Below are 12,387 nucleotides of genomic sequence, written 5' to 3' on the forward strand. Positions count from 1 at the left end.
TTAAACATGTCGAGAATTTCCGAATTTGTTGGGATTAAACAATTATTACATACTTCTCATACATGTGCAAATGACGTCATTTCCTAATCGCCGTCTAGACGAGGTCCTATGTACCAAGTCTACACAAAGGTCAATGTGTAGCCAAAGGCATCCTACAAAGTTTGCTTGAGCATCTTAGTTGCGTCACTTGAGGTTTCGTAAGAGTGTATCTTCTTCCAATAGTAAGATATGAGTAAAACGTACCCAACAGTTCTTCTTTAAATTGGGTCAAATTAGCATTTATTCCGACCAAATATCAGACATCACATATTTTTAATTAAATACGTATGCCTCCAGAAGCAAAACATTTATATTATTTGCAACTGAATCACAAAACTGAATCACAAATACACTAGGTTGCATATATTATCAAGTTCTACTAAGATCTCGAAGATCCCTGAAGCCTTTTCCATCCTGAATTAACCTTTCCTCGAAACAAAAAAAGTTAAGTCATTCAAATAGTCCTGCACATTTGTACAAAACACATCAAGCAAAGCACACATTGTGTAGCCACCGTTAAGGCTGATTCATACCACCCTCACACACACCTCACAAGTATTTCCCGCGCAAGTCATATTCGTCAGTGATTAATGGCGCATTGTTATGGTGTACGCGCACCTTTAGCGGTAATTTCCCGGAGTTTATGCAAATGAACTGTCTTTATATGTAATTAAAAACGTTTGACTCGCAAACGGATACGAATATAAGCGTATTGATGAAAAAACACATATTTATGATTGTACTAAAATTCGACAAATTGAAGCCAACACCATCTATAGTACAGAAGAATATAAATTACGTAATAGGGAAAGTATTTATGAAAAAACAAAGGTTTAAATAGTCAACTCTAAATCTCAAAACACGTTACGAAATAGTTAATTTAGGTGCATATTTGCATTTTTCAGTATAACTAACTACAGTTACATGCAATGCGAGGTTAACATGCGGAATAGAAGCAACAGAACTTAATTGCCCACAACACTTAAATTACTTCCAACTCAGTATAAAACGTTAATTAAAAAGTACCAAGGTCATTTATGTCACGTATACAAACAGACGAGGCAAGGTGAAGCTAACAGTGATAAAAATAGGTTGTACGACAATTACCTCAACGTACTAGAAAGATCATATTAAAAAATTTTATAAACCCTATACTAAAAAGCCGTTAGGAAGTACGAGGTACCCCAGATGACTTCTTTCGAAGTAGTGTTTATGTTAGTGAACTTAGCAGATCATTTTTAGCAGATAAAAAAAAAATGTGAGTTCTTATCGCGTGCAGTTGAGTTCTACAGTTCCTGATACTTTTTAGAAATAGTTCTGGCGTTTTTACCTTAAAAAACGACATTTGAAAAAATGATCTGCCAACTTCCCGTAGCAGATCATTTTTAGCAGATCAAAAAAAAAATGTGAGTTCTTATCGCGTGATGCTACGGCGTGATGATACGGCATGATGCTACGGCATGGTGTTACGGCGTGATGAAATATGACATAAATAAATTTTCTAGTGTTTCATTTTACGCGAGTATTTCTAAAAAGTATCAGGAACTGTAGAACTCAACTGCACGCGATAAGAACTCACATTTTTTTTTGATCTGCTAAAAATGATCTGCTAAGTTCACTAACATGTAGTGTTTTGATTGAATATAAATGCTTCCGATCCGTTTTCTGAAGATAGCTAATACATTTTTACTTTTACAAAATATATTTTGTTCACTTTGCACTGCAATAATTTACGAATACTATACCATTTCCTTGTTAATAACTAAAAAATGTTGTGTAACGAGGACTAGGATTTATACATTTTTATAGATAGGCAATACTCAGATATGTCCTGACATTATAAACGTAAATTTTGCTCTAAACATACCAAGCGGAGGATCTTGAATCTTCCACCTAAGAATTTCAAACGCCTGTAATCGCACGAGATAATCTCAAAGACAAATAATTGCGATAATTACACATGTGTGTCTATTTATACAAATGTACACACATAATTATCAGCACACAATGCGCTCTGCCCTACTAACATTATCAAGGGGAGCTTACATAACACAAGCGATAAAGCATACACCAGCTCATACAGTCTAATTAAATAACACATAATATTTATATGGCTGCTGTACACGGGTAGAGTAAACGGTAGAGTGAACTAGCATACTGCTCTACCAGTTCTCAGTACTCTACCAGTTTTAGTAACTGTACAAATTTTAGGACTCTGCTCTACCAATGGTGTCTGCATTAGTATGGTAAGTAAGATAGTTAGTACTCTACCACTCTACTGTACCGTATACAGCAGCTAATAGAGTTAAATACGCTCTACATCCAACAATAAACAAATGTTTACATGGGATTTTCATGATCCATTGAGAAAACATGAATAGATAAAGGTATAGATCAAATTTCTTTTAACAGAAAGAACAAAACATTATACATAGCTCTTCTATTATGGTTGTTGAATGGATTTATTTAGGCCAAATGTAGAGGTTAACATTTTTATTTTTACTCTATTTTTCTTTGGAGATAGAGTAGAATTATGTGTGTGTGGTTTTAGCCTTTAGGATACACAAAATTGTAAGATGAAATTTGAATAATATTTGGCTTCGTTTGAACTTTGATCTACAAGTAGCGTATTTCGTTTTATGAAACAAGAACAAACTCATAGTATTCGAGTATAATGATAACGAGGACATTGTTACTGAATATTAATTAAATTAAATATGCAATCTAGCTAAACTGGCACTACCTTACAAAAAAAAAACATTCTTACCTAAAGTAAGAACTCTTATGATAACACAATCAGCACAAATCCGAAACAAAACACCACATCACAGACACGCACAAACACTAGTTCAATTAGAAAGCACAGATCACCACTGAGCACGGGCCACGGTGCACAACTGTCGAGAGTGCTTCACAAAAACAATTCAATTGCACGTTAGAAAAAACGGAGATAAACTGGCGACGAGCGGTCAAAAAGGCTATATCGGACGGTTAACTGGACCGGAGCCTGACAACGGGACCGGCGCACGCGCACGTAAATACCATGACATTTAGTGCGTACGCGCGTGGGACACGCTTTCTTGGGCCGCTCTGTACCAGCAGAGATGTGGAATGGGAATGCAATCCATACATAAATATTACATACTATGATAATTGAAAATAGTTAATAAATTTCCGATTTCTGATGTGTCTACCTTGCTCGATTTGATTTTCATATAATAATTTTTTTGGAGGCAATGATGCAATATCAATGTTTAATAATTCTTCTACTATTGCAAAAGGACTTATGGGGTCATATCAATCAATAGACTTGTTACAAATCTTATAAATCTTAAAACAAATTCCAAACAAAAATGAAAAGTAAATCACGTTTAAATACCGGTTATTTAAATTTATCAGAAGTAAAATAAACGCTTAACCTGAGGTCAATAAATTATGTAAAAAAAATTGGAGGATGACCTTGAAAGGTTCTTTCAAATGATATAAGTGTTAAAATTCGTGTAACCTGTGAAAACTGGTTATCACGTGGTACAAGACAAGTGACAGATAACCAAAATTTCGAGGCAAGCATAGCTGGTAATAAATATCATAGTACCAACTATTAACAGCTGGAATATCACGTGCAAATTTTAATTTAACGACTGCTGAAGGATTGGTAATTTAAAATTGGTGTAAGACACAAGGCAAGGCAGAAGGTCGTATAGTCGAAAGGTATATTATGTACTTGTAAGTATGTTAATTATTTGTTAAACGTGCGGTGTATCGATACATGACATAGCGTGTAGTACAAAAATTGTACTTGGAGAATAGTTATAATTTATGCTGCCCTTATCTAAAATTGCAAAAGTCATGCGACTTCAATAGCATAGTTCAAAAAGCAGCGCATTTAAATGTAAGCTAAAATTACTTCTACTGCGGCACATTCTTCCTCTTTTTCATACATAACAGCTATTTGTGATTGCATAAATATGCCGTTTATTGGAGTAGATTTGTATTTCCTAACCTAAATATTATAAATACTTTTTCTGAATAATTATGATTATTGTAAGCACAATCAAGTACAAACAGAATCGCTAACAACGCCAGTAGGTTTGTGGTCAGCACTCAGCAGTGAGCAACATACTTAACCGCAACGCTGCAAATCCTATCTAAACAGAGATCGAATTGTGTCAGACTTCCAGAAAACGTCACGTTTATCGTACGGTCCCTATAATTAGGAAGGTAATATATTCACATATCGGCTATAACATGTCCCTCTACTTGTATGTATATTGTATACTGACACTGATGAAGGCTTTAAATATTGTTAGAACCTAGTATGTATTTTGAAACCCTTGATGGTTTAGAATCTAAACTCGACATGGCACTTGAAAATGACAAGTTTTTTACATTGTCTAACAGTCTACTGTCAGATACGGTGGATTGAGGAATCGATGTAACTGCATATCAAGTTACTAGCTGTGCCCCGCGGTTTCACCCGCATTGCTTCTCTTCTGTTGGTCTTAGGGTGATGATATATAACCTTCCTCGATAAATGGGCTATCTAACACCGAAAGAATTTTTCAAAACGGACTAGTAGTTCCTGAGATTAGCGCGTTCAAACAAACAAACAAACAAACTCTTTAGCTTTATCATATTAGTATAGATTTAAATATTTATTTAACTGTTTTTCGATGAGGCCGAGGGGATAAATTTTATTTCTAAAACGACAAAATCAACTAAGTATATTAATATACCAATCGAACACCTTATAGTTTAATAATAAACTTAAAAAAAATACGAAAACGAACCAATAGAGATATCATATATGTATTTCCAATTACTTTATCACTAGAACGCATATGGACCTACTGCATTAAGCTAATGGTTGTTTAATATAGATCAGTATTGATATTTGAAACCATACTAGAACTCACGGTCGGGGTTAAGGAAACTTACTTAGTACTTACTTCATAACATAGAGTCATAACGTTAAGTGGATAAATGAAAATAAATATTTAGAAAGCAGAAATCACTGCATAGTGATAAGGCCGCCCTTTGTGCTTTTGTTTATTGTAATCTGTTTATGTTTATTTTATGTACCTGGTTTATTGCACAATAAAGTGTTAAATATTTATGTGTAACTATATGCAACGATCTATAGCGACTGGTGTTGTGTTCCAGAATGTTTTAGGTTTCAAAGGGAGAATATCTGGTGGTATTAAAATAGAAAGCGGGTTACTCGTTGTCACAAAAAATAAGACAAATGCGCTCGGCCTCACTTGTCTTCAAAGAATTCTTTCAAACAATTTTTATCTATATCTACTTAAATATTATACAGACAATTATATCAAAGGCATCGTTTAGTCCGGGATCCATCGCCCATTTTTGCAAGTGATTACTATCAAGCTAATTTTTCGTGAGTAGCTTTATTTTGATGAGATGCCCAATAATTTCATGTACGAAACTCTCGATTGTGGTAGCTACCAGAGGAAACAAGGATAAAATATTTTGATTTGATGGTTCTCAAATATTAATTACTAATACTAACTGAATGTTTTTTTTTGTTCAATCTCAAGATAATTATCTAAATTATTCGAAAAAATATTTGTCCTACAAAATCTATGGTTTGATCAAAGAGTCCCCCTTTCCAATGTGTATCGATAACGAAGTCATCATAAATGATTACTAACCAGCTGATTTTTTTATTTTCACTTATTTAATACTTATATAATCCAACAGAAATATTGTCCTACAAATTGCGTAATAAATATTTGAGAACCGTCAAATCAAAAATTTTTATCCTTGTTACCTCTGTAAGCTACCACAATCGAGAGTTTCGTACATGAAATTATTGGGCATCTCATCAAAATAAAGCTACTCACGAAAAATTAGCTTGATAGTAATCACTTGCAAAAATGGGCGATGGATCCCGGACTAGTTGTTTTAGTTTATAGTCCGGGTAGACCCGGAGAATATCGCGACTTGCCGCTTGATCATAAATCGTCATAATCAATGCTACTTGTAGAAGTTTTATAAAAGTTAATTTATACAGGGTGTCCCACTATTGGTATACTAAGCGCGAAGGAACTTGTAGTTTTGCATACACTGATCACGTAAAAAATACTTTTTAAAAAAATTACGTCCAAAATTTTTTGCTAAATTTTTCCTGAAAATCCATGTTTTCTTCTCTAGCTTCGCGCAGCCGGCATATACCGCTTCTCTAATATGAGCATTTTATCTATGAAAACATAATCTTAAACGATAGCTCACGTGCTGGTGGCAAAGTTGGGCGGCTCGCTTGTTATGGGTGTACACATAGAGTTTTAAGAATTCATTTATTTGAAAAAAAAAATGCGTCTGGAATTTTATAAGTATTTTTTACGTACTCAGCGTATGCAAAACTATAACCTCCTTTGAGCTTAGTATACCAACAGTGGGACACCCTGTATAGAAAAACGTAATAAACTTGCTTATTCACTATTGATTTGTCACTTATTCTTACCGATTTCTCTCAATGTTGCATTAGGTAACATTTTCGCAACAGCATAATTTTTACACCTCCAAGTTTTATTGAAGAGAAATCGTAAATGTTATACCATAATATTAAGTGAAATGAAGACACGATGTAATTGCGAGGAAATAATATAAATATATTACGTGACTCACACGTAAGATGCGCTCGAATCGTGCGCACAGCGCCAGAGTATTTTGATACCGACCAATTATTATAAGGGTATGTGAATAGGCCGAGAGACGACGATGTATTTATTGGTATTAAATATTATGTTGAAGTTAGTATTTTAAAGTATAGAGTAAAAAATAATTTATATTTTTAAATGAACCCATATGACCAATATTTTCTAAAATATCAAAATAAATCGAGTTATTTTCGAATTGAAAATCCAGAACGCAATAACACTTGATTGTTAAAGAAATAAATTTTATATAAATTCATAAACCTTTGCTAACGGATGTAATAAATACTACAACCAAAATGAAAATATAAAAATTATCGGATGTAATTTAAGACCAATATTAAAGAAGATCGATATTCGCTATATACTTATTTACTTTCATAATCTATCAATAATACAAACAAATAGTCTACCGTCTCTGTGGTTATAACTTTCGTGCGAATATGGCATTTCCTTCCGGCTTGCTGCTTGCCGCTGAGGGCGATGACGTGACAATGTTGCAAAACTTAACAGAATACATATTATAACGTCAAGTAAAGAAATCCATACTTATATTATAAATGCGAAAGTAACTCTGTCTGTCTGTCTGTTACTTAATCACGCCTAAACTATAGAACCAATTTTCATGAAATTTGGTATGGAGATATTTTGATACCTGAGAAAGGACATAGGCTTTTTATCCCGGGAAAATGACGCAATCCCGGAAATACCACGGGAACGGGAACTATGCGGGTTTTTCTTTGACTGCGCGGGCGAAGCCGCGGGCGGAAACCTAGTGTTTATATAAAATAAATAAATGGCTCGTCTAAAGCTATGTACGCCTGGAATAGCCCTGTTTGAGACATCATATTTCAGTTTAGACTATTATGTTAAAAATAAACTTTGTGTATACTTTTCTTCAGTAACATAAGTTTTTATAGCTTTTTATTCATTGACCTGCTTTAGACTCTATTATTTTATAAAAAAAACTTTGTATTAATGCTCTAATTATCCAATTAAAACTCTTCTACTATTGCTATTTACTTTTGATTTTACTTCAATCACATAAGTAAATGGTCAGCCAGCTCTTGGTCCATCTTTCGGCTCTTCCTTCCGGTAGACCGCTCACCACAAACGTGGCTTATGAAAACAAACTCGCGTTAATATGATGCAACTTCTGCACTAATTACTATTGTTACATAATCATGTTTTTATTAACTTCACGTTCATATTCGGCAAACCATTAATTTTCCAAATAACAACCTCATTCTATATAGACGCTAATGCCCGGTGTTGTAATTTAAGAAAGTTTTTATAATTACTAGTAAACAATCATATTTTATCAAACTTTATTTATTAAAAAGTTTTATAACTTTAAAATTAATTAGACTGTTTCCAAGCTAATTTAAAGAACCGTATTACAAATGTTCTGTTATCATTAACAGTATCTATTTACAGCTTCGCATTTTAATCACCTCTTAATCTCTCAATCATATACGAATTTGCATAATGTTATTAAAAACAGTTGAAATTTCGACAAGGATTATGTACGCATCTCGACTCACCATCTTCGGCCTCACATGGCATACGACAGAGCGAGCGGAATCCTCATCGCTGCTCTCCAAGCAATCCGACAGGGAGGGTGACCTCCTCGCGGGCCACGGCTTGGCCCGCTCGAGGCAGGGCGATGTCGTCACCAGCGGCTGCAGCCACGGCCCGCTCCCGCGCCACCACGACACCAGCGCCGGCGCCACACCCACCACCATCGCTAGTCCCAACTTAACCATCATACCCGATAACAACGTTCACATTTGTTTACCAATACGCCACTACACCGAATACTAGTTCAAAACAAATACTACGTACGTCTCTAATCAAAGTCCACAAGCTAGCGACCACGGTCTATAAACTTTAAGTTCGTCAACGTACGTAAAGCGGCGCGGCCATAAATATAAAAAATACATCTATTTTCGACCGGCACACTCCATCTACGAGGGTTTTCAACGTGACGCCGGCACACGTGCGAACAGTGTACACATAAGTGGCTTACGTGCAGGAGTCAAGGAACAAATGCAGCATTAGCACTCGCTTGCATAAGCTCCTCAGCGGCCACTTTAATATGATTAGTCTAATGCTAGAAACGTCCAGGGCAACTGTCACGTTTGCACGTCTATAAGCTGAATAGATCACGGCACTGTCACACTAAGGGCGCGGGCACACGATGCGTTGCGGCACCGCACCGCAAAGATTTCACCGTGTCAGTGGGCACACGAGCGGTGCGGCGCCGTAACGTTTTTATATCGCAGCGGCGTCGTAGCAGCGTTGCACAGCGTGTCTTTCCTTGTGACGCAAAACAACTGAGCGGTGCCGCTCCGACGTCGCACCGCATTCACCCCTCCCCGCCTCGTCTTGGTGGTTACAAGTCCGGTGCGGCGCCGGAGCGCATCGTGTGACATGCCACAGATATTTCTATGTAAGACGACGCAGCGACACCGCTCCGGCGCCGCACCGCCGCCGCAACGCATCGTGTGCCCCCGCTCTTACGACCTCGGCGAAGCGCGATATAACGCCAGGAATTCTCTGGTATTCAGAAACTGCAATAAGTCACTGTGGAACGCAACGCAACGCAACGATTCCATATAACACTGAAATGTTGAAAGTCGATTCGTGTCACTCACAATCACCACTTAATTCACACATCCGATGCACATTAAACTGTAAGCAAAAATCGTAGAGCTATCAGCGACTGCAATAAGCTAAAGATTACAAGGCAAAGTGCATGGAACGTTCCCTCGCGATGGCAGACAAGCGAGTGGCGGTCGTTGACGCTGGAGCTTTGCGCCCCCCTCCCTCTCCAGCCGCCCGCCCATAACCACCCTTTGAACTGACCTGACTGAATGCAAGTGCATGTGTCTAATTGAGAGATTATTTTCGAATGTCGCAATTTGGGTCAATATGTAACAGACAACAGTTGTACAATGTGAGCGGTGGTTGCGTATCGATGAACTAGTTCATTGCATCTTATCGCGTGTTAATCCCAAACGAATTGAGTACAATTTTCTTTAATTATTGTTGACAATGAAAAGCTTAATTAGCGAGTAATAATAATTTGTGAAACTTTACAAAAGTATAAAATATAGTGCGAATGGTGTTACGTAATGTTGAATTAATCATAAATCGCGTTCGTCAAATCAGTTTGCAACATGTTTTCGTTTTTTTGTTGTGTAGTCATCTTAGCGTGAAACTATAAAAACCAATATAAAAACAGAATGAGCAAGATGGCGATGTTTTAAATTAGTTTTGGTTCTTTATTACAAGATTGTACATTGATTTTTTTACGCTGCGTTCAAAATAAATCGCTTAGATCTCACAATCCAAGCATGTAAGTATTTATCTTGGAATGGAAGGATAAAAAACCTATAAAATTGTGTTACAATACAAACTCTTGCGAAGCCGGTTCAGAAAGTTTCTCTTTCGATGGAAACGGCGAAGGAAGGGTTCCGGTTCTGCAACTGGTTTCACATCATTTAATTAAGTATACTTTGCATTTACCTCGCTAACTTTCCTAGAAACTATTATTTAATTAAAATTCTTCTTCATTAAAATGCCATGATATGTAGGTACGATAAATTCCAATTCTAACATAGAGCTCGACTTCTTAATCAGATATAAATAATAAATAAAAAATAAAAATATCTTTATTTCACAGCCACAATTACAAAATATACAAAAACGATGGTCCCGTACTAGACTATAGTCTGTATTACGGGTACCGATGTCCTTCCATGTTACAGTTGAGAAATATATTGACGTAATTTAAACAGAGAATAAAGTAAAAAAATGTATATATGGGGCATTTCATTATATGTAACGAGGTCTCCAATTCAATCAACATTCCCATTAAGTCATGACGCCTCTCATCTCGTCCAAGTTTTTTCCCATTTATAATTCTAAAACACAGTACAATTTCACATGCCCCCCTACAATTGCATCAGCCGGGTGGTCGCCGGGGTATGGGGCAGACCGATCGATCCCGGGCGGCTTACGTCGGTACCAGACGTTGAAAAACTTTCCGTCTACTCTCGTGGGCTGAGAACCTCGTAAAGGGTTTAATAGCGATAAATTTTATTAGGCTTTGTCGCAAGTATTTCTGGATAGATCAATTGATAGAGCTTATGAAAGTCTATCTCCATAGAAACGCTTGAAGAGTAAAAATGTTGCCAAATTTCTGACGATTGATGACGTTGAAATAGGTTCGTAACCATAAAGCTGGCAAATAACGGAGTGCGAAAATCTGAATTTCATCCGATATCCAAAAAACAATCTAATCAAATGAACTTCCGTCGAACATAATGATAATGTTTCCACCTGACAAACTTCCTTTCTAATAACATAATCGACTTCCTCTACGGTGCTTAATTTCCGTTTGAGAAATATAGCTGGGATGTTTTTTGAAGTGAAACTTCTTTATCGGGGGTGGACAAAAATTTTGTGTAACATTTTTGCGTTACGTTACGCCGCGCGCGTGACATTTTTGCGTTACGCCGTACTCGTGACTATATACATGTTATATTAAAGTGATCAGCAAAATCAAAGGGTTTGTTTTAATTCTAATTCCAGTGAATTTATAAAAAAGTAAATAAGTAATTTGACTATATACAATATACATGTTATATTAAAGTGATCAGCAAAATCAAAGGGTTTGTTTTAATTCTAATTCCAGTGAATTTATAAAAATTAAATAAGTAATTACATCTATTTTTCTAATACTTAGGTGTAATAATGGTATTTATTTTTCTAAGTTATTTATGATTAACCTCACTTTTTAGGGTTCCGTAGCCAAAATGGCAAAAACGGAACCCTTATAGTTTCGTCATGTCCGTCTGTCCGTCTGTCCGTCTGTCCGTCTGTCACAGCCGATTTACTCGGAAACTATAAGTACTACAGTGATGAAATTTGATGGGAATATGTGTTGTATGAACCGCTACAAAAATATGACACTAAATAGTAAAAAAAAGAATTGGGGGTGGGGCCCCCCATACATGTAACTGAGGGATGAAATTTTTTTTTTCGATGTACATACCCGTGTGGGGTATCAATGGAAAGGTCTTTTAAAATGATATAAAGTTTTCTAAAAAACATTTTTCTTAAAGTGAACGGTTTTTGAGATATCAGCTCTCAAAGTCGTAAAAAGTATGTCCCCCCCCTCTATTTTTATAACTACGGGGTATAAAATTCTAAAAAAAATAGAGGTGATGCATGCTAATTAACTCTTTCAACGATTTTTGGTTTGATCAAAGTATCTCTTATAGTTTTTGAGATAGGTTGATTTAACTGTAATTTATTATATTTGCTGCTACGGAACCCTTTGTGCGCGAGCCCGACTCGCACTTGGCCGGTTTTTGATTGTATTTTTCAATACACTAACACGTGGGTGGAATTATGGTATCTATTTAATTTAATAATTTATATAATATAATATGTATATATAATTATATTATTTATATATTATATATATATTTATAAATTATTTATATAATTATAATATAATATATAATTTATAATTTAATTGTGGTATTTATTTTTCTAAAATTGTATTTAAAGTTAACCTCAGTTTTTGATTGAATTTTTTAAAACATTAATAAATCTATGACTCACGTTAACACGTGTTTGCTTGATTGGTGTTCATATA

General features: G+C 35.6%; 1 protein-coding gene across 1 annotated transcript in view; it reads right to left on the reverse strand.

The window, feature by feature from the left end:
* LOC149485600 (leucine-rich repeat flightless-interacting protein 2-like) overlaps window positions 1–9,209 on the reverse strand; it is a 34,716-nt gene extending 25,507 nt beyond the window's left edge. Inside the window, exon 1 of the mRNA XM_089698853.1 lies at window positions 8,261–9,209. Within this exon, the coding sequence (XP_089554979.1) occupies window positions 8,261–8,485 (225 nt within the window). The 5' untranslated portion in view covers window positions 8,486–9,209. The remainder of the gene's footprint in view (window positions 1–8,260) is intronic.
* Between the last annotated feature and the right edge of the window lie 3,178 nt (window positions 9,210–12,387).

This window comes from Colias philodice, chromosome 9, assembly GCF_061535455.1.
Source record: "Colias philodice isolate Cphi_HAF_F1 chromosome 9, ilColPhil1 Martin Lab GWU primary, whole genome shotgun sequence".
Lineage (NCBI taxonomy): Eukaryota > Metazoa > Arthropoda > Insecta > Lepidoptera > Pieridae > Colias > Colias philodice.